The sequence below is a fragment of the Triplophysa dalaica genome, chromosome 23, assembly GCF_015846415.1.
Source record: "Triplophysa dalaica isolate WHDGS20190420 chromosome 23, ASM1584641v1, whole genome shotgun sequence".
Taxonomy (NCBI): domain Eukaryota; kingdom Metazoa; phylum Chordata; class Actinopteri; order Cypriniformes; family Nemacheilidae; genus Triplophysa; species Triplophysa dalaica.
This window is the reverse complement of record NC_079564.1, coordinates 5,045,806-5,070,059: the sequence shown is the minus strand read 5'-3', so window position 1 is coordinate 5,070,059 and position 24,254 is coordinate 5,045,806. Positions and strand designations below refer to the sequence as shown.

Genomic DNA, 24,254 nt, shown 5'->3' with positions numbered 1-24,254 from the left:
TGAGCGCACTGGCGCTATGTGTCAGCGCATTAACCACAAAGCTACCCACGCCACCTGTTTTTGTATTTATGTATACTGAGAAATAATGATACAGTTTGTGGTCATTGTACCACTGCTGAAATGTAATGGCATCCGAAGACTTTTGCACTGGTATTTCCTAATTCCTATAGTGAAGTACCACACGTTTCACACTATAGATGCCTTAATGTTGATTTTTAAAGTCCAATACCTTTTAGACTGAACAGAAGCTGCCTGGATGTACCTTTTTGTCCATGGGTTTCAGTAACGACCCAACGTCCTGAAGGATGTTACATTCTCCGTGACCAATGAAGACCACAAATGGACAGATTTCTCCCTCCTTCACCAGCACTGTACAGACCAAATAAAAGATCAGCTACATTTAGTTTGAGTGCTCTCGGTCGTTCAAAAATGTACGATGCTACAGTAGAATGTTTTGGGTGGTTGCTCAGGTGCTTTATTATTGCTTTGTGGTTGCTAGGGTGTTGCTAAGATGACTGTTAATGTGTCTTTGGTGATTGTTTACAGCCCCTCTAAATCGCTGTGATATCCTGGCGTTCAATAAAGTTTTAGATCCACCTTTATTCTAAGCCTATTGAATTGTTTTCCTGTTTTATGGTCTGCAAGGAAAAAGTCTGATGCTTTTTCAAAACAATAGCACATATCCTCAAAACAAGTCACAAGATCTGGGTTATCGTTCATGTCCGTAGCGCAAATGGCGCTCCCGTGTTCATTCCTCTGTGTCTGTCTTGTGCCACATCAAAGCAGCGCGTTGTACATTCCCAGTGTAATAAAAGCATCTCAGTGTACACCAGAATTGACCCAGGCTGCAGAGAATGAGAAAAAGATGCAGACTATTTACGACAGAAGTAATCTATGTTTTGGCATCCGCCCCAAAAGCGGAGGATTAGTTCTTATTGTGACAAACCTGAGGCTGGTTTGTTGAGGTGAGGATAAAATTGATTTACAGTGGGCCTTTAACATCAGGGGGAAACACTGTATTTCAGACCTGACAGGTAAATCCCATCTCTGTGAAGCAGCGAGCTGGACGAGGTAAGTCCATTTGTCTGGACAGTGACAGAAGCCAGGCCTCTGCTTTAGGACTTTAGAACCGTAAAGGCAGAGGGAAGTCATGTTTTAGCGCCGGGTTTTAATCTCATCTCTCACGCTCTCACTCTTCTTATTGCAGAACTAGCGGTGTCGCATCATTCTTCTGCTCAGTGTGTCTTCGCAATCCATTAAAAAGCAAATGTCTCATTCACTTGGGAAATCACAGCAGGCTGTGGTGCACGCTGTTTGTCTACTTAGATGAGCACGGCATGGTTACGCCTCTTCCCGAAAGGCATAAACACCCATAATTCAGCATTTCTTTACACCAAAACGCAATTAGAAACGTGGGAAAGTATAAGAGAAAAAGTTGAATGTATTATAATGTCACTGTCAGGCAGAAATCTGTATCTCCAGACTGCTACTTTTCAGGAAACGGAAGTAACAGTATATTTTTTTAATGAACACTCTTTATTGGATAAATATTTTCAAAAGTCATATACAAACAATAGTCATGATTCATGAAAAATAAAAATCACGAAATATGGAGATACAAGGTTTTCACCTAACAGCGACAATAATCAAATATTGATAATCGATATTGTGTTCATTCTATTGTGTTCAGCTATTCAGTACTCATTATTAAATTATTATTATCATTATTAATAATTATTATAAAATGCCTTATGAATCACTCTCACTGCCTTCCAACACTTTTGAGCGAATAAAAAGCAAAACATAAACTAAACTAAGTTAAAGATGAATTTGATAGGGAAATAATAAATAAACAAATAAATATTAATAAATAACTTATAAATGAATCATATTGAATTCTTTTGGCAATAATAAGTCAAATCTTATATTGTGGCAGCCACAGGCGAAAATATGCAAAATGAAGTTACATGTTTTAATAAAGATAATATAAAGATTTATTTATAAGATTTTATAAAGAAAATATTTGTCGCCAGTGTTGAGCAACAGTTCTTAAAAAAAAAAATTACTACACCAAAATCTTGAATTAAACAAATTAACAACAATTTTTAGGTTTTAGTGTTTGTCAGAAAATGAACCAAAGAAAAAAGTAACAGGTATGATTGTTTACAGTGAGAGATGATCTTGCGTCGGCATCATTGACAACGTTTTAATCAACCAATCAGGTTTAGGGAAAAACTAAGAAGGAAATGACTAATTACATCCAACGCTTTTGGAGATATAAAACTGATCTACTATCTGCAGATAAATGAAAAGCACACACCAAAAGTTCTCACCTATACATCCTTAAACTGTTTCTACACTGGACACGGTACGACAGAAAACAATAAAATGCTTTAGAGTCCATTATAATTCTACATTTTGTCCACACTGGATGCAACGCATTCGGTGTAGACAGAACGGTGTTAAAGGTAGAGACACCATCAGAAGATATTCTTGAAATAATCATAGTTGACTGGACACTTGGATTAAAAATGGCTAAAATATCCTGTCTCAGACCTGACTTTCGGTCTGGAATCCCTTAGTGACAGACAGCAGGACAGCTGGAATCACACTGACGTGCTCCACCGCTTGAAACAATAGCATTCTGTATGATGTAATACCAGAGAACACACCATACTACAATATACAGCTCATGTCCCTGGAGGGCAAACTGAGAAGCGGAGTAACTCACAGACTGATGAACTAATGGACCAGTGATTTCACCTCTGATCTTATTTGACATGTTTGTTGAAGGTGAGAAAGGGAATAAGACAAAGAAAAAGAGAAATAGATTACTGTTGCTGAAAACAGATGATGCCACTGTGCTTCTGTAATATACATCCGAAGATGTGTCACGGCAAATTCTGGGCATGATGGGTACATAATGTCAATAAAGGTCCTGTGACTCAGTAACTTCTGCACTTGTATGGCTCTTTTCCCCCATTTCTATCTATACACACTGCACATATTGAAGTGGCTTCCAAATGTATTTTTGGGCAAATGTGTCCAAATGCTTTTTTAGGTCTATGATCACCATCATTCATCATGCTATGGTGAGATGAGGGGAACAACGTAACAAGATGATCAAAGATTTTCCTGGTAACATTAAGGTTCCATGTCCCCAAAGAACAAATCAACTTGTAGCACCATTGAGCGATACACATCAAATCAGGTCAGTCAATGCAAACAAATAAATAGTTGATCTGGATCAAACAAATTAATATAAAGAAACAGATGCAGTGTTGTACTTTTGACCAGTCCGTAGAGTAAAGAAAAACAATTTATTGGTTTGATGTTTGTGGTCTTTGGAGCTTCCACATTGGTCTCTGGATCACACCGGTAAGGACAAACATCACCGTCTCGAGAAAGTTCAACAGAGGACAGTGGTTTTGGCATTGGACACTGCGGTTGTTAGGCGGTCGATGGCTAGTTAGTGTGTGTAAGAAGCCAATAAAAGCTGGGTTTTACTTTACTTTCAAATACACAACTGGGGCGGGCGTCTTATCAATTTCAGGTGTGAAAAGTTTTTGTTTCTGAACCTGTAGGACGTGTTTATATTTGGTGCCGCTGTTCAAGATCCTGAATGACACACATTGTCATCAGCTGTCGCTTTAGAGTAACAAAAAATATATTCAAAATGACTTTACAATTTAAATGGTATAAACACTTATGTTGCAAAGCATGAAATCACTCTAAGCTCTGAAAAAATATTTACCACCGCTATCACAGGAGAAATATTCTTCCAATCTTTCATTTAACCACAACGCACATGCACACATGCACGCATGGACACACGCACGCACGTACACTTTAATCTAAACAACAAACATCAGAAAACAGATATAAAACAACCTGTACCCAGCAGATGACCAGTCAAATTAGTCATTGTGTGTATATCTCTCTCTCACTTTCTCTCTCTCTTCCAATATGCCAGAACTGAAGTTAATTGGCTTGGATCTGAATTATAGGAATATAATTTAAACATAAAATATTGTGACCTTGAATGCTATAAATAAAACCTGAAATGAAAAGAAAGTGATTGAGAATGGCCAAAACTTGGATGTATATATATATAAAAAGTGGTTAGGGTGCAAGCTCCTGTACTACAATAGCTACTACAAAATAAGCATATTTAGAGTACTGGCATCAATTCAGGGCCCTGATCGGAAAATGACTAATGTGACATTATACTCATCCTCAAGTGGCTTAAAAACCTGCTGCACAACACAAAAGATATTTTGAATAATGCTGGTAACCAAACAACATTGGTCTCCATTGAACTCCATTGTATGGATACGAAACCGCTAAAACATTTCTCAAAATATCTTCTTTTGCTGTGTCATGTCTTCCTAAATTTAAAATTTTTATATATGCGTAGTGTCGGTGGATTTAAAACGTACAAAACTCCAATGTTGATTTCAATGACTTAAACATACTTTGATCTGCCAAACAAACTTAACATGCCAGGAAAGTGTTGTAAACAGTCCCTCGCTCTATATAAGCGCATTTTATTATTTAGATAAAGAGGCTCATACTAACAAAGTACATTTTAAATCAACTTTTTCTATGCCAACTGGGTCCCAGACGTCCGCGTTAATAAAAGCTGCCAGCAGAAAGAGCAATTACAGCTGGGCTGATGGAGTTAGTTCAAGAACATGATCAGGAGATGATCAGGAGACTCACGCCCATCCATCAGCTTTCGGCTGCACGCTTAGATAAGACTCAATCAATCAGCTCTCCCACACACCTGTCTCAGTCTCTAATCGCATCTCGCTCCGTGGGTCTCTTTCTCCGTCTCGCTGATAAAGAACAGTCATGATATGATGGGCCGGCCATCTGCAGTGTGGGAAAAAAACTGAAAGTGCACATACAGGAAGGAAAAACGCAAAAAGAAAAAACAACTGCTATAATTTGATCCAGCACAAGATCGACCTCCATACAACAGTTTGATGGCCGAAGCCTTGAGTAGAGTTGAAGATATGAATGAGGATCTATAATTGGAGGGTGGATACGGATAACAGGGTACAGCTGAAGACACCCGGACCTATAGAGAGAGATTCCAGCGACTAAATAAAGATTTCAGTCATGATTGCTAAGCTCCGCCCAGCATCTCAGGGCAACCACAATGTAATTTAGAACATGCTTACATTTAGCAGACGCTTTTATCCAAAGCGACATACATTGCTTTATCCTATACATTTTACATAGGTATTTGCAATCCCCTGGAATTGAACCCTAACGCAATCCTCTTACCACTGAGCTACAGGAAAGCTTGAAGTATTCACAAATGATAATAAACTCCACCAGACTGGATTTATGTTATTTTTTATTTGTTTGTTTGTTTATTACAGTGAGGCTGCTCTGAATTTGGGTCAGTGTCTTGGGGCATTTTCTTCTTTTTAAAATAACTTGACCATTTATGATATTGTTTACCTCATTTGTAAGTCGCTTCGGATTTAAGCGTCTGCTAAATGACTAAATGTAAATGTGTCACTTTATTCTAAAAAGAGTCTAATTACATAGTTTTTTTTTAATAATAAATATACGTTTTAATGTATGTACCACTTGACAGTGTTTGAGTGGGGAAGTATAAAAACCTGTGAAAAAAATAATTTACATGTATTTCAACAAGCAAGTACTTCCTAAACACATTATTTTTGACAAAAAATATTCATTCCATCCATCTTTAAAGAATTAAAAAATATCTTTAGAAGCTTATTTTATCATTGACGCAATTGTATTGCAAACAGTGCTATAAATAAAGGTGAGTTGACTTATCTAATCTGTTAAATAATCGAGCGTATACCGGAGAATAATTAAGATATAATAATTACGAACATTAACATTCAAAACTTTAGAAATGCTTAACTGAAAAGTTTCTTATGATCTTAAAAATCCTTTAATCTGAAGGATGCTTAAATGTCTGAAATTACTTTTGTAGACAAAAAATATAATTGTACCAGGATATATATATATATTTTTATTGCATGATTTAGACCAAATAATGAAAAAAGCAGTCAATAAGAGCCCTGAATAGGGAACTTTAATAGGCTACTCTTTAAAAAGCTTCCCAGGGTGAGACCTTAAAAAGTTGGATGATAAAATTCCAAGTGTACGATTTTATAAATTATAGTCAAAGCGTGGCTACTTTGATGTTGCTGAAATAAAACATTATTAGGATTTATTTTAGATGCTTTTAGTCACAACATAATTCACAAGTGTTTTCTCCATAGTTTTGATGAGTTGACTATTATTCAGAAAGGTGGAAAAAACAAAATAAGGAATGAAGTCTTTCCAAAGTTTTGACTGTCTCAGCTCAGTTGTAGAGAGGACAGGAAGCGAAGTGGGAGAGAGAAGGGGTGGGTTCAGGGAATTGGCAACCGTGCCACATGTCGTAGCACTGCCTACAAGGCTATCGGCTCCGACGGAAATGCAATTCAATTCTTATTTAGTACACAACTCAATCTCCAAAGTACTGAATCCAGTACCGGTCTGTGTAACATTTGTTTTGCAACCATATTATAAACACATGCGCCTAAACTAATATTTCAGCTTCAATATTTCCCCAATGAGGTGGAAAAACAGCAGTCCTGCTAATTAAAGTCAGCTGTGAGGGGTAATGGAGCAGCTCGTGTATTTTTCTCAAATCATATTCAGTGCTCTCCACGTATAAACACATTCGTTCAGGGGCAAATTAGAACGGGTGAGAAAAGCGATTACGCCGTCTAGGTGGTAAATATCTGTCTCCATTGGAACCTGTGACGCAAAAAAACACACTAAAGTGCGTAATGTGGCATCGTGATTCGTGGCGACAAACTCATTCAATTAAGTTGCACACTTACCTTGATTAGCAGGGAAGGTTTTTAGATGGGTGCCGTCGGCCAGGTGGCTAATGGAAAGCTTTGGCCAACGGAGGTATAGCTGGCAAGATTGGATCAAAGTCATTTTAACCGCACAATCCTGTGCCAAGATGTCCTACAAAAAGGTAGAACACGGTGCATTTTGGAACACATTCAATGTAGACTTGGTTTCAGCTAGTGTTTTTATAAGGTAAGATTTAATGCCCATGGTCAACACTGATGTTTTGTTGAAATACAATTTTTTGGAAAGGAAGACTGTCATTCATGTTAAGATTGTCAAACCTTTTTTAGCTTCTGACAGCCAAAGGAAGATATTTTCAGAATCTCGCAGGTCTCCAGTGTGAGGACACATTGGATGATGGCATCTCCGTCTGAAGCGTTCACAGATCCAAAAGAACCAAAGGAACCACCAGCGGCAATCTATAGACAGCAAATTTAATAAGCCACATGTAAAGCTTTATTCTACAGGCTAGAAGACAGAAATACTCATTACGTAGTGCATTTATTCAGTAATGTAACTAATATAAAGAGTATTAGATAAGCTCCGCCCCTTGGTTACTCCAGCTAGTTTTGACCAGATGGTCCCAATGGACAAAATCTGAGATTTCTGAGCAGTGTGAATTGCTGAACACTGGGCAAACAGTGGCAGAAGAAAAGTATTTATAACTTTATTTTCCTTAAAGAAATGGGAAACATTAAAATTCTATAGCCTTAAATTAGAAAAGAGCGAAAACTTGATGGTTGAGAATATGGGAGAGAGACTTCTGCAAGTTACAGCAGTATTGGTTTAAAACATTGAAATAAAGTCAATTTATTATTTTAATAACAGATAACAACCTGATAGGTTAAATTCATACCATAGAGACTTTCTGATCCTCTTTATGGGTTTCCCGAATGTATGGTTTCACAGAGCCCGTCAGAATGAGGTAAAATCCATTATGGCCGAAGACTGTAAACAGAGAAAAACAGAGATAAACAGAATTCAACATTTTGGTTTAGAAAGATTTGTGCCTTTCACACACTTTTTGTAGAATGTTGGTCACCAAACAACATTGGCCCCCATTGACTTCCATTACATGGACACAATACCACAGAGAAATCTCTCAAATATCTTCTTTTGTGTTCATAAAGAGTCATATATTGGTTTAGAATGACATGATGAATAAATGAAAGAATTTATATTTTGGTTGAACTATCCCTTTAACCCCAACTTGACCCCATAATTCACGTGGGCCCATAGCTGATCATTAAAGGGATAGTACACACAAAAATGAAGATTCTGTCATCATTTGCTCGCCCCCTGATTAATTCAACCCTGTATTACTCTCTTTCCTTCTTTTCTTTTCTTTTTATCTTTTGAAGAAAGTTGGTAACCGAACAACATAACACGCATTCGAACATAAAATCAAAGCAAGTCAACAGGTGCCGGTTAACAACCTACAAAATATCTTCTTTTGTGCAAGAAAGAAAGTCATTTCAAGTGGGTGAGTCAATGATGAAACAATCTTAATTTTGGGGTGAACTGTCACTTTAAAGCTGCTAGAAGTGTCTATATAAAGTTGCAGAAAGAAAAACTCCACTAGACATCTCATATCATCCTAAATCACAGTAAAATATTTAACTAGATGTATGCTGATGCTTTCTGCGAGACGTCTAGCATTTGCATGCATTCAAGTTCATAATATACAACCCCCCAAAAAACTGCAGCGGTCGACACTATTCATTATTTAGTTGCTGTTGTGCTGAATTTCACATTAAAGAAGAGAGATGTGCAACAGACAAGAGTGAAGGGGATTGAATCAATTACTCGCCCTCGTGTTGTTCCAAACCCATACATCATCCTTTTTTTGTGGAAAACAAACACTTTAAAAAATATATTGTACCCATTTCCATACAATAAAAGGGAAGGACCTAAGTTAAAATGACGTGGCATATTTTATGTATCATAAATATGAATGAGATTTGAAACTTTGTTTGAATTTCAGGTTATTCCTTCAGACTTTATTATACTTATGTTTTTTTTTGGAAAAAAGAAAATCATTCCTTTTGCATTCTAGGGACACAAGTCATAGAGGTCTGAAAGGACCAAAGGGTGAGCGAATGATGACAGAATTTCATTTCTAGGTTAAACAACATCTTCGGTTCTGTTTGACTTGTTGACAAGTCAAATAAATCACCTTGTCACAAAAATCAAAATGGGATATTTTGCTTTTTAAAACCAAATATTCTACATGAAAACAAACACCTCACATTTATTCAAACAACATTCTCACGCAAACTTTTCAGCACGGTGCAGGCGGCTATCTCCAGCAAATCGCTGTATTTACAACTTGGGGAGACTTGGGAGCATCTCCTTCGACAGCATCTGTGACATAAAACATGCCGTGACCATTAACTGACCGCTCCAGACGAATCAATACAGAAATCTCCATCACTAAAATACCAGACGTTTGCAAAACACCGGCCATCGGTGTTGAGGCACGGATCTGCGCTTTCATCAAATTGTCTTGCCCTTATGTTTTTACTTAGCGGCCTTGAACAAATATGAGCTGTTATTGAGCACAGATTAGCAGATGCCTGGCCAGACGCTGAAACCAGGCACACATCAATTGGAAATCATGCACGTCTGTTTGCGAGAGGCACAACACAAAACTTAACAAAATACAAACCAGCGCAGACTTGGGATGAACATGATTTAGCTCTCATTGTTCTGTTTGATCTGTCGTGATGGATTTACTTTATGTCCATCACGTTGTAGAGATCAATGAAAACAAGTTCAATTTAATAACTAAACTTAGAGAAGAAGCACAGAATCTTTTTTAGAGGCGAACTTTGAAACCAAATGTTTGGCAAATCTCTGGATGAGTATGGAGGAAGTCAATGTTCTTTAATATAATGATTTTAATATAGTGGACGAATAAATGTTGCAAAAGTCTTTTTTTGAGGATGTCATCTCGCCAACATTGAGTGTGATTACATACAGAAACAGAACTGAGACAGTATATCTTGACAAAGGCTTTGCGTCAAAATATTGGTTAAATAAAAGTTTGCTTAAGTGAGTGTGTGGCCATTTTCTTTTCTTCTTCAAATACCTTAAACTTTATATTGTCACAGTATGTTTTGGATAAGAAGTGGTCCAAAAACACTGTAATTTGTCTGAGTGTTTATATGATACTCACTGATCTGTCCGCGTTCCCAGGTCTCGATGGTGGTGATGGTACTGATCCGTTTCAGCTCCTGTGAGCTCAGCTGAGAAGTCACGCTGTGGGTTCCCTTCAGGAGTTTATAAATGACATAAAGCTCCTGTTGAGATCGCTGTATGGGCCTGCAAAACACAAAGATGCAAGGAAACGTTTTTGGGAACATTCAATTTAAGTGGTGTTCGTACTTACTGCAATAAAGGAAGCACAACAAATATAAAAAAGTTTTTCCCAAAGGTTTTCACCATACAGTACAGATAGTTCCGATTTTAATATTTGGTTGTTTAAATACGCATAAGAAGTCTCTCTTAAGGTTTTTAAAAACAATCTGTGTTTTTAAGCATAGTTTTCCATAGTCGGGTAAGTGAATTGTCTTCTTACTTATTATAGCCTATGGCTGAAATGCTTGATTCTGATTAGCCAGTCCCGATATTTGCAGGTTGATCATTCACAGATAACAATCTCTCAAAAATACTAACACACCGTAACCCGGATGGAGGAATTCGTTTTGACTGTTTTTTTTTGGACAAATAAAATAAAAACACATCTTTCAATACATATACTGTATGACTTTATATTTACCAACGTTTTAACCAAATTGCCGGTTCGTGATGTTTGAACCACATTTCTTACATTAATACAGAAAGTAAAACATTTTGGAAGGTATAGTTATTCGGTAAAAATGAGCTGATAAAATATTTCAAATTCACGTTTCATGTCAAGTTTTTTCTTATGTTGCAAGTAGCCGTGTAATAAGCGGGAACGGGAAAACGTACAAGTAGCCGGCTGTTAAAGCGAAATAAGCCCCTTCAGTCCAGTACAACTGTTCTGATTACACTGTCAGGGCTTATTTCTGTGATAACAACCGGCTGCCTGTGCATTATCCCTTACATAAAGGTCCATATTCCTCATAACAGATGAAAACTAAAATAAAATAGCTATTTTATGTTCTATAAAGAGACATCCTTCCTCCATTTATAGGGTATTATTGCTTCTGGTTTGCACACTTTTATTTGCAGAAATCCTATGAAGTATGTTGTCTCTCAAAAACCTCCTTTTTTGTCAAATTCATATTGCATTCATTTTTCCCTCCTTTCTAATACAAAACTTGTGCAAAGAATGATATTTTTCTGATGTCAGGATTCTATCATCAGGGTTTTAGCCAAATACAAACAAATGGTTCACAATACTGGTAAGAAATACATTATCTGAGAATTAATATTTTGAAGGTACTGTGAGTAGTTTTTTGGAGGATCTATTGACAGTTGTATAAAGACCTTACATAATGAAGCGTTATGTTTTTATTACCTTAGAATGGGGTATTTCTATACATTTCTACATACAACGTGGGTCCCCTTGCATGGAATTCGTCATGTGGTTTCTAGACCTAAATTCTCTACACATAGCGTTTCTTAAATATGTTATCTCCTTCAACAAAGAAGCGGAGACATGACGACATCTTAGATCGGTGTCAGCCTCTGTATTACTTCGAAAGGGAGGGACAAGGGGTGGAGTAAACCCTTAGCTTCGCAAACTCACCACTAGATGCCGTAACATTTCATGCTGGACCTTTAAGTTTTGACTGAAATGTCATATCCATAACGCTGGGACTTCTTGTTACAAACAATGCAGTAACATTTAAGGGCTTCAAAACCATTGAAAACTACAGAACAAACCATTTGAGGATCCATTCCCATCTCTATTAAAGCACTGTTAGTACGATTCCTGGACACTACATCCCAATAAAAAAGCGCATTTATCTTTTCACATTCCCTCCCTCTGGGTACCATCTCAGATAATGAACCCTGGACTGCTATTGCTATTTAGAATACCTTCTCCAGCTTGTTATGTTTATCGCTAACTCATTTAGAAAAATAAGAGTGATTGCATTTGCAGGGCATCCATGAATGTTCAAGTGATAAAAAGTCAACGTCATTGGCTAGGAAGGAGTTTAGTTATCAGGACAACACCGCTGCAAGGGTTGCTGGTTAATTACAATGCTGCGAGTGTATGAGAGCCTTTGCTTATGCTAAAAGAAGGTCAAAAGCATCAATCAATCCTTTGTGAGCGTTTGTGTGTTCGGTAAATCAGTGCCAGCCTCCACCGAGCTTGCTTGATACAGGCCTCCCATAAACATTCTCTAACAATTTTGCTTTGTGCATCTCTTAAAAACGACTGATATCTATCACCCTTTTAATGCCAATGCTTTCAACCACAGCAATATAAACAAGTGACAAACTGACCAGTTTAGGGATCATTACACACCTAGACTTATTTAAAACCCTCCAGAGAATGATCAATACACTCAGAAGCTTTCACGTAGACCTAAAGTCTAAGATAATGGAAAATCTGATTTTACTTTGTTGGTCGTTTATTGTGTGCTACAAGGAGCCAAGATGAGTCAACAATTATTTGTTTAATGATTTTATGGAACCTTTCATTAACTTCTCACAAAATAGATTAATAGTTTAATAGAAACTAGTAAAACAAAATTTAACTAAAGCTGTAACTAGCGCATTTCATTCGATTATCTGTGTATGGTAACGTGACAATACACTTGAAATGACATTAATGTAAACATTTTGCCTTCACAAAATGTGCTGTATATTAATTTGGATGGTTTTCTGATAAAATAAAAGAATTAAAGGTCATCAAATAAAAAATGTAATTAAATATAAATTCAGTTTTAATTTAATCTTTAATTTAATTAAGTTAATTACTTTGCTTATATATATACACTCACCTAAAGGATTATTAGGAACACCTGTTCACTTTCTCATAAATGCAATTATGGTGGTGGTGTAATGGTGTGGGGGATGTTTTCTTGGCACACTTTAGGCCCCTTAGTGCCAATTGGGCATCGTTTAAATGCAACGGCCTACCTGAGCATTGTTTCTGACCATGTCCATCCCTTTATGACCACCATGTACCCATCCTCTGATGGCTACTTCCAGCAGGATAATGCACCATGTCACAAAGCTTGAATCATTTCAAATTGTTTTTTTGAACATGACAATGAGTTCACTGTACTAAAATGGCCCCCACAGTCACCAGATCTCAACCCAATAGAGCATCTTTGGATGTGGTGGAACGGGAGCTTCGTGCATCCCACAAATCTCCATCAACTGCAAGATGCTATCCTATCAATATGGGCCAACATTTCTAAAGAATGCTTTCAGCACCTTGTTGAATCAATGCCACATAGAATAAAGGCATTTCTGAAGGAGAAAGGGGGTCAAATACAGTATTAGAATTGTGTTCCTAATAATCCTTTAGGTGAGTGTATATATATATATATATATATATATATATATTTAATTAATTTTATATAATATACTCTAAAATTTCATATATAATATTGATTAAGTACTTCATTACGATTTACTGTAATTCTTTCACAATTTTATTCACTTAGAATTTTTCCATTAAAAGGTTTAAACCTATATGTTATAAAATTAGTTGGACTTGATATGTTCTATGAATTTATGTACATTGATCAATCACATTTGTTTTGTTTTTAATCATTGTGAGCCCTGATGCATGGCGGAAAAACACATTTGCTCATAAACCTTTTTTTTTATATTACCGACTGGTGGCCTTGACATGATAAAATGAATAACAGAAGCCTCCTAGAAAATAAGCTCTGGGACTCCAGGATTCTCCCTGACATTTCCTTACACTTCAATTAATTATAAATTCTCTGTAGATACAAATAATTGCAATCTTTAATCCCTCCATAAGATTCTAATTAACTGGGGGAAACGTATCACAGTAAAAAGAGGAAACATGAATTATCGGTCTCTGCGTGAGAATGTATTCAGATTGCGGTGCGTGCGGAAGCCGGTGGTAGTGAATTAAAACCTGCAGAGGTGAGGAGAATGTAAGCAGAAATGATGAACAGAAATCCAGCTGACAACACAAGCAAAAAAGAGAGAAACCATATTCAATCAGAGCAAAAAAATGAGCAACAACAACAATAAAAAACAGAGAAAAGCCTACGGTAAATGTGTCCTCACATCACTCTTGCAAAGATCATGGGTTAAATTCACAAATACTGAAAAAAAACACACTCCTATATGTTGCTTTGGATAAAACTGTGTGCCATGGCCAGGGTAAAGGGCCGTCTTGTTTTCAAACAGCTGAGCCACGGAGACCATAACGGCTCCATCAGAAAGGTGACTTAATTCCACAGGTCTGCTGGACGAGGAGAAGCTTTGTCTTTCAACAAATATCTCTAATCGTCCCTATCTGCCGAGCTGGGCTGCCTTTACAACACTATCTTATCAGGCACCGAATACTTTCCTGCGGGAAAATTGCCACTAAACCAAGACCAGCCACTGACATAAATCACCTCGAGAGAGAGGAACATCGATAAGGCCTATCTTAAAGTTAAAGCCACAGAGATGTTTTTTGGGGTCAGAATGGGCAGCAAACTTAATTCAAATTCAAGTGCCACTTGGCTTTGAAGATAAAAGGAAAACCTTCTCCGGGTAATCCATTCAATCTGGAAGTGCAAATCTTATTGCTGATAACCTCCACTGTCTTCTCTGAAATTGTCTCCGGCGCTTTTCCTGAAAAGGGGGGAAATGAGGTTAGTATTTAGAAGCAAATTGATTTTACAGTTCATTTTATTTTCTTCCATCCTATCACGAAAATCAGAACAGACAAGTTTGGTAAAAGCCAACGATAAGATTGTTCCCATAGTTGCCGGAGCTGATACGAGAAGCGACCGACGGTATCCGTCATTCGCGGGAAATCAGTGTGGTCTTCTGGTTTATCTCTTCTGCAGACCACAAAAAAAGATATTTTGAAGAACGTGGCTAACCAAAAAACACCAAACCCCCATTGACTTCCATTGCACGGACACACGTTTTAAATAACATGAGGGTAAATAAATGTTACGTTGTTGGCCAGCCATGTTTGTCTTAAATAAAAATACATTAACATTAGCGTCATGGGTGAATAACAACCATCCGAAACTCCGTCAACCAAAGACGGACGGCCGTGCACTTGTGCGAGTAAAAAAATGAAAATGTTTCCTCGCTCTCCTTTGGCAGCTGTCGGACGTGACAGTTTCTCCATCTGGTTCTGAGGTTATCCGGCTAACGGCCAAAGAATATCAAGTCCTGACAAACCACCACAGCACAAAGTATATCTGTCAAAACTGTTAAGTAAGTCTCCTCTGCCAACACGTGTGTATGTCATCAAAGTTGAGAATGTGTTTTGGAACAGTTGTTTCCTCATTGTTGAAACCCTTGTGCACGCCCAGCAGGACCCTCAGATAAATGGAAACGCTCAAATCTTTGTGCAAAAAGTAACGAGACAAAACCGTATTCTCAGACTTGATATTGCATCTCATAAACATTTGGGGCACAGTTTGAAGGTTTGTCAAGAACCCCCCGCAGGGACCAGTCTTTCTCTAAAATCTCTGCCATAAAGCGGTATTATCAGAGCAAAGAGACTAAAATAACACCATGGGCCAAACTTTCAGCTTTTTTGAGTGTCTCTTTTATGGCTCAGAGGTTTTGCTGTTCTTTTGTATTAGTTTATACGAGCACCAACGTTACCTTGGATGTTTCTCTGTACGTCATTAACAAGAAATGAAAACGAAACACTTGCAATCTCTCGTGAAACTCGAGAGAAATACAAGATGATTTTTTCTCTATTCAATCGTAAAAATAATTTCGATTGAAGGTCCAGTGTATGAAATTTAGCGGCATCTAGTGGTGATGTTGCGAATTGCGACACACGGTTCACTCCACTGCTCACCCCTCTCTTTCGAAGAACTATGGTGGCAGATACAGGACTAAGATGTTGTCACGTTTTCTTTCTTTGCTTAAGGAGATCATGTAATTATGCATTCTGTAGTGCAGTTTGTCCGTTTAGGGCTACTGTAGAAACAACATGGCGATTTCCATGCAAGTGTACCCGCGTTTATGTAGATAGAAAAAGCTCATTCTAAGATAATAAAAACCTAACGCTTCATTATGTATGGTCTTTATATATCTCTGAACACATAGTTACATAGATTATATTGCATTTCTATCAATAGATCCTACAAAAAATGACACATTGGTCCTTTAAGGTGATTAGATTTTTTTTCATCAAGAAACAACGAACACTACCACACAATAACTGAGTTTAAAAATCTAAACCAGGTATAGAAAAAAAGTCAATGAGTTCATGTATTTTCTTTTGACACAAATAAATCCTGTTCTCAAGCACAACAAAAAGAGAGTTTGCTTAAAGCCACCGGGCCTCACCCTGGACTTCCCCTTCATCAGAATCCCGTTGCACTTCTCCAGTGATGATGAACTTTCCACAGCAGCTGCTGAGATATTCACGCTTTCTCTCATAAGAACAGATTCCTACATGAAGAGAGAATTACCAGTGTACTGCTCCCATCAGTCAAACGCTTCAGCGAAACCATTTCAAACACCACCTGATCCTGGTCATATTTCCATTAAAATAAATAGCTCTCTCATGCTTTTCCCACACTAAAAAATAAAGTAGTCCAAAAGTAATCCAATCCCGGGTGTTTCCAGTTTTCTCTGTGGCTTAAAATCTGGCCAGGATATTCAGATCCAGAGCACTGGTCCCTATTGACTTCCATATTATGGAACCTCTGAGACATTTCTCAAAATATCTTCTTTTGTGAAATAGTCATACACTAATTTTGAACAACGTAAAGGTGAATGACAAACTTGATCAAAATGATAACCTATCGATGTCTCCTATTTCCGACCCCTCTTACTGTCAAGCAATTTGAAAAACTCATTTTTAATAACGTTTGCAAAAACATTTGAACATAATTTACACCATTACGCTGACATACAAGACAAGAAAAACAAAGCTTAGGGGTTTTTGTTTCCATTTGGCTTCCTCTCATCACACTCAACAGACCCATCAGCTGTTGCCATGACAGCGTCTTCAACAGCAAATATAGCACATCAGTGGTTTAGATAACGTAGGCTAATAGGGAACCCAGCCAATCATTGTTTCTGCGTGCATCGCTCTATCATAAGTCCCCCGAGCTTTCCGTCTGATCTAAACTTTAAGACAAAACCATAAAACTAAACATTTTACGTGATATACAGGTCTGAATTGCTTTGGAAGTTAATCAAGCCAGCTGGCAGAATATGCAGATGGCGACAGATGTTATATTGTGATTTTCACAATCGTAATGAATGAAAAAAAAAAGATGGAGCCGAATGGATGGGAAGGTGGATTTTACATGTTTGTGTGGTTAAGTGTAGGAATTCCCTGCACTGCTCACCTGTGTTTAATTCACTGAAGTGAGCAATGTTTCTCTATATTAAATCTCTGTCTGAAAAAGATTACAGCGTATGTTGTGTTTTTGTGTCACAAGGGTATGCTGGTCTTCCCAGCGAGCTGTCATTTTTTTCTCTTATAATAAAAACACAGAATGTGAGTCTATTTACATGCGCTAACAACAACAACAATCAGACCAGGAGTGAGCTTTCTAACGTTTTGAGTTGCATTGACTAAATTTTTTAATAATGAAGTGTAAATGCTGTTTAGATTTTATCATCATTAAATCAGTTAAAACTCCTTTGTCATTTCTAAACCAATCTTTCAGAAGTAAATACTAGTCATGTTAAGTCAAAAATCTTAATTTTGACTTAATAAACTTTTAGATTTTTTTAAGTTTTAAAGGGGTCATATGACTCGGCTAAAACTAATATTAGCGTTTGTATTTAATATTAAAAACGCTGTATTTTCCACATACCGTGCATGTTTGTATCTCCTCTTTGCCCCACCTCTCTGAAACGCACAGATTTTTTACAAAGATCATCGCTCTGAAAAGCGAGGTGTGCTATGATTGGCCAGTAGTGGTCGAATACTGCAAGCATGTGACGGAAAGACCCCTCTTACCATATTTTGAACAACAGGTTCCCAAGCAATTGAGCTGACAGGTACGCCCACCTTACTTGCGTATACATTTGGGCGGTCTTAGTTAAATCATACCACGAACTGACGTAGATTTGTGGGGGTGTGATTACACAAGGTGATTTAGGATGGTCTGGGTGAGCATTCGCTTTTAGATAGAATGCATAATTTTTTCCAACACTTAAATTTTTGCAATGTGACGTATCTAATACATGCATGGGCAACTTATAACACACCAAATACACAGAAAAGACTGTATTCGCACCGTATGACCCCTTTAAGACAACTGTGAGGTTAGCGTAGCTTTAAGATGATGTTTATGACAGCTTCTTAAAGGTGCTGTGTGTAATCTTTTGGAGGATCTATACATAACTATGTCTTCAGAGGTGTATAAAGACCTTACATAATGAACTGTTATGTTTTCATTACCTTAGAATGAGCTTTCTCTATCTACATACACTTCGGGTCCCCTTAAATGTAATTCGTCATGTTGTTTCTACAGTAGCCCTAAACGGACAAACTTTCGTAAATACGTTATCTGCTTCAACAAAGATGCGAAAATTTGACGACATCTTAGTTCTGTAGGAGGGATGGAGTGAGCCGTTGGTTGCGATTCGCAACCTCACCACTAGATGCCACTATATTTCAAACACCGGACATTCAATACAAGAGATACTGTAAAGGGAAACACATACATACACGAAATATGCAGGAATACACTCACATAAATTACACTCAAATACATTCATTACATCAACTCTGCTGCATAATTGATGAAAAAAACATACATACATACATACATACGTACATAGGCCTCATGTTATATCAAGATATAAGTTTGAGGTAACGCTGCTGTAGCTGTTCTGGGTCAAAGAACGTTTCTCTGTCATGCACACATCCCCAGGAAACACACAAGAGGGTAATTGTGGGAAAATGGAAAGTCTTGAGTTGGGGTCAGCGCTCTGAATCACGGAGCAAAATAAACACATGAACTACAACGCATATACAATGAGAAAGTGCGCACGAAGCAGGCCGTGCTGGCCGGCTTCCTTCATAAAATAAGCTGAACATCTTCCGCTGGTTCCCCCGTCGCTGCCTTTCCCTGCCCTGTTCTGCCTTTAACATCGGCCTCCTGGACGCTGAGCTACACGGGCGAAGCCAGCACGGGGGGAAGCCGAGCACTTCCTGCCTTCAAAGCTGGCAGAGAGACAGACTCTCATGGGAACAGTGTGCGTGGACAGGAAGTGTGTATGAGTGTAAGTGTACGTATGTGTACGTGTGTGTCTGCGTATGTGTGCCAGCACAGTTGGTCCTGCTCCCTATGAGACCTGGATGGGGAAAACTGGCTTAGTGACAGGAACAGATGTAAAGACGTATAACGAAAAACAACACCAGGTCACCAGATGACCTTCAGGGCATCAACTGACCTTGTCTAGTGTCTCACATACACGTATTAATTTAAAGAGGTTCACGTGATAAAACAGAAAAACGCGCAGTTCCCATCCTCACAATTAAAAGCTCATTGTGTGACTGAATTGAAACACAGTTCGTTACCCACTTTCATCATCTGACGGAGTAAAACCAAAGGCCTCAATTATACCTGGAGGGATAATAGTTGCTTTCGAATGAGAGAGATGCTGTTTGGGCCCAGATAGTGTAGCTACGGCATCCCCGAGCAGGAGCTCTATTAGATTAGACCGAGGAAAGCGGGCGAAATGTACCAGGTGGTTCAAAAGAAGGAGTCTGTGACGTCAGCGAAAAACAAGAAGACAGCGAGCTTACTTTTGATGAGAGATTACAAACACAAAGATATTTTTGCATTGATGATTCATGCATGACGAAACAAAAAATGCATTAAAAAATCTAATCTCTGGGCTCTCGTTTGTCATTCAGTCATGATTCCTGTGGCACCGTCGAGCGTCTATCGCACCGGGTTTATGATTTTTTTACCCTCTCTAATCTCGTTTCCACATGACTGAGATTCTTTCACAACACGGCACGCTGAATGTCACACGGCAGAACCGGGATAATCCCGCCTCCCATATTGAACACAACCGCGACCTAGTTTTATTATCCAGCACACATCTTTCCAACACATTCCCCCGGTGCTTGGCATATGTGATCCAAATATCTAGATGCCAAGCTGATGAAAAAACTCATGTAGACATGGGAAAGCATTATGAGGCAAAGACAAGGGCATAACAGGAACCCTGCAGGTAACGTTACCTGTGACCGGGAATGCTCGGCCTAAAGCGGTCCATGCTTGTAGCTTTCAGTATGTCATCCAATATAATTACTTGTAATATGGCACATTAAAGCACAAATGTTCTCACTATAGCAAAGCATGCAAAGAACATCAAAGTAGCAATGCGTTCTATGAGAAATGTTTAGCCATCTACCTCCATTAACTCTGCCTACGGCATAGTCCATCTTTCAGATGCCGAGCCCTCAGTTTGCATGCTTATTAGGGTGTCGCTTGGCATAGCAGTGCAAGGTTTTCCTATGGGATGGCGTGACCATTTTGGTAAAGACGATTAGGTGTTTATATAAGTCTATAGCTATCGCTCAAATTTGAAGCAATCTGTGAACATTCATCTTCGTTGCGTAACTCAAACATAAAGCATTGAGCTAGCAAGCTAAGGTCATGGGTTCAGTTCCTAGGAAACATGCATATTGATGAAATGAATGGGTTGTAGGATAAAACAGTGCATATTTACGAGCTACGGGCACACGTGAATGCAAAGTCGCAAAGTAATTTGGGATTTTGCGTGTTGGGGACATGTAAGTAAGACAAAATGGCAGAAGCGATTAATGGGTCAGCCGTAGTTGACGGTACATTTGTTGAATGTTTATTTATCGCAGAAGCTTAGTGATTTTCAATTTTAAAATGAAAATATCTTCATGCCGACCCGGGGAACGCCCCGTTACCACACCCCATCTATTGCCCTCATGCTCCTATCTGCCTCCACTGTCCTATTTACTGAACATATAAATAAAGTCCAAACGAAATAATTACAATAGGAAAAAAAGAACGATATTTCCTGACCAAGCAACATATAAGACTAAATACAATGCACTGCTGAACATGGGACCCAAGAAATTCTCTCTTTCCTCAACATTCACTTATTCAACTATATTCTCAACATAATGAGCAGTGACAGCAGGAAGGTAAAACAGGGCCTATTGATATAAATTAAGATAATGATATAAGATAATGGCAGGGGGCTTTTGGCAAAAGACCAGTCCCATCCATTATTATGCTCTGGGGCTCTCAATAAAACATTACCAGATGTCATTCGGCACAAAGTTCTCAAAATGTCTCATGTTGTTTAAATGAATGCTAAGATTTTAATTTGCAGTAGTTTTTATATAGTTTAAACTCATGAAAACTGTGTCCATTCAAACATTAACCACAGAAATAAGGAATGATTGGACATGCTGGAAAGGGACTACAGTGTCCTCTGTGGGTGGATTAAGAAAACTACACTTTGTCTGTTAACCTTGGTCAGTTCGATCCTAAAATGTGTTAAGAATAATTATAGACTAATAAAAATACAATTTTAAATTTTCTTTTATATTGGTTTTGAAAATGATCTTATGTTTTGCATGAGAAATAAGGAAACGTGTTATTAACTGTCACAAAAATAATGTAAATATTCATCTCAAAAAGCTTAATTTCATATTTTGATAAAAAAAGAGCCAGCTGGGTTTATGTCCCCATGTAATTACCTTCATTAGTTTCGAAACAGGCCTTTCAAAACACCTTACGGTTTTTTATATCTAATTACACCTAATCTTATATACGTTGTACAGTAATGGTATCATCATCATTTGAACACCCACAAAAATATTCAGCAATCTTTGTAACACTCACAGTTTCTTCAGGGCTTTGATCACGTGACCCACGAGTGACTCATACGTCAGTTTTCCATGTGGCTGACGTCTTGTGACCTCCTGAGAGGACTCCGATGGTCTACACTCCACTGGAGTTTGACTGAAACACAGAAAAGAAAAAATACTTTTTAATTTGCCAATTTTTACGTTCGTCCATCTCAATCAGGATGCAATGCATTCGGATAATTTGTGCTGGACTGCGTAATATAAACATATTTAAAAATATAAATATTTTATAAATAAATAAATAAATACAATATAAACGCTATAAAATAATATAAAAAAACATTTTTATATAAATTCTTAGTATCACACTACCTTAAACAGGATAGCAAATAGAATTATGTTAGAAATAATGTAAATTAAAACCGCGGGTTCCTGGCAAACATGAGAGCTCATTTAATGCTGTTTAAAAAGCATCTTAGAATGCACCTCATAAAAGTTTTGGTTGAGAAAGAACGTCCCCTTGAACTCTTTTGTCATCTCTTAAGAAGAATATAAAACATTTAATTTGATAACATTTGACTCGCTACATTACTTTCAAGCGTGTTGTAGAAAGTACCTTTATTTTGAAATGTGAAAAGTGTACGAACAAACGCATTTTGTTGCTAGCGTAAATAAAACGCTTAGCCCCATTAAGCCGTGCCTTCAATCACAATTACCTCACAGAACCAAAACCGCACCATTAAATTTGATTTACAGGATAATCACTTGCCATTTCTCACTTAAACCGCCCTGTAAATAACCCCCTGGTGAACACTTTACAAGACACTCGATTCCAACTGGGAACAGATCTATATTTCAGCCAATCATACACATGACTCATATGTCACTTCCCACATGAGTGTTCGTTCTTATGCATTATTTTCCTCAGAAAGGTTCAGATCTTCCAGTGAGACACGACTGACTGACGGGCCCTGCGTCACACCTCAGCCCACGTGTCCTTTATAAAACATTTCCTGTTTGTGACTTTCACTCAACAAGCTGCAACTTTGTAAGAAAGCACAATAAAGACTTTTTTGAATAATGACGCATGTGCGTATTTCCCATTTAGCTCGCGGGGGTGAGGAACGCTCCGACGCGCTGTTATCAACAAAGTCCCACCACAATACCATTTAATATATTTCCATTCTGAACAGAACAGAATTCTGAAATGAACAAACCCAGAACACTAATTTAAGTCTTCCGACGAAATGCAATTGTTAAAATGCACATTAGTGAAATATACAACTTCACCTGCACCAAAGTTTAAGTCCAATAAATCTTTTTAATTGCCTAATTTAAGTTTCTAACAAATGAGAGTGCATTGTTTGCTTTCTGTTATATAGCAGGCTATGATCCAAGAGGCTTTTTCCATCAGCAAATATAAATCATTGGCTATAAATGTGGACTGTAAGACTTCACATGCACTGAATTCCAATAAGTCGTACGGCTCATGGCACATTGCAATGTGGTTGTCTAAATAAATAACTTAATTTCACACGTGTTCCTTATATGTTTGCTATACATTTCAAGGCAAGCTTTATTTTATTTTAACACGATCAAGATTTAATTCAAAGCTTTATTGAATCAAATTCCAGCCAAAAACAACCTACTCTTATTGCATAACTTAGTAGGTGTGAATATGAGATGTTTCATCTCGGTATGGGTTATTTTTTATCATTTATGTATCAGAAGGTGCATTCATTGCAAATACAAAAAAAAGCTATTAGATCCGATGAAGTCTAGTATTATTGATCTGGTCAAGTCCAGTAGGCTATATACAAAACCAGCTGAAACTATGTGGTTGATCACAATGATCAGTGCAGTGCAAAACACACGTCATATTTTATTTATATAAACTTAAGAAACGTTTTTCTGTTAGATACTCACATAATGCTTCTGAGGTTAATTCTGGGTAAGCATGTCCGAGGGCACAGGAACACTCTTTTATAAGAGCTCATGAATTTTGTATGCCTCTCTTCAGTAGAAATGCGACTGTGAAGATAAGCAACACTGTTAAGCATGTAATATATTTTAAAACTGATTATTAAAAGCTGGAAAAACACAGATAGAAAGCAAACATCAGGTGCTTTTCTTTAAAACAATTAAGCACATTAATGCACCAGTCCAAGTAGTTTAGTACCTTTGATTTAGCCGTGAGATTCTGCACAAGTTGCTCAGCTCTGTGTAGTCAATGTCTGCGACTCTTTGTTCAGCTGTGGACACAAGTCGCATTTAATATCCAAATACAAACTCAATATGACGGTCTGCAGGCCGGTGACTTTCTCTTACCTGAATGTAGGGCTCCATGTGTAGTTGCTTGAAGAGCCATTTCTGCAAAACTCAAGGTGTCATGATTATATGTGGA

At 37.7% G+C, this 24,254-nt stretch overlaps 1 protein-coding gene across 3 annotated transcripts in view; it reads right to left on the bottom strand.

The window, feature by feature from the left end:
* The window catches only part of cnbd1 (cyclic nucleotide binding domain containing 1), a 32,443-nt gene extending 9,990 nt beyond the window's left edge, over positions 1 to 22,453 (bottom strand). For all 3 annotated transcript variants that reach the window (XM_056738754.1, XM_056738753.1, XM_056738755.1), the window contains exons 1-7: positions 22,337 to 22,453; positions 21,885 to 22,004; positions 10,079 to 10,224; positions 7,757 to 7,848; positions 7,182 to 7,319; positions 6,882 to 7,014; positions 263 to 369 (exon numbers count right to left, since the gene is read on the bottom strand). In XM_056738754.1, coding sequence (XP_056594732.1) covers positions 263 to 369; positions 6,882 to 7,014; positions 7,182 to 7,319; positions 7,757 to 7,848; positions 10,079 to 10,224; positions 21,885 to 22,004; positions 22,337 to 22,341 — 741 coding nt within the window. In that variant the 5' untranslated portion in view covers positions 22,342 to 22,453. The remainder of the gene's footprint in view (positions 1 to 262; positions 370 to 6,881; positions 7,015 to 7,181; positions 7,320 to 7,756; positions 7,849 to 10,078; positions 10,225 to 21,884; positions 22,005 to 22,336) is intronic.
* Between the last annotated feature and the right edge of the window lie 1,801 nt (positions 22,454 to 24,254).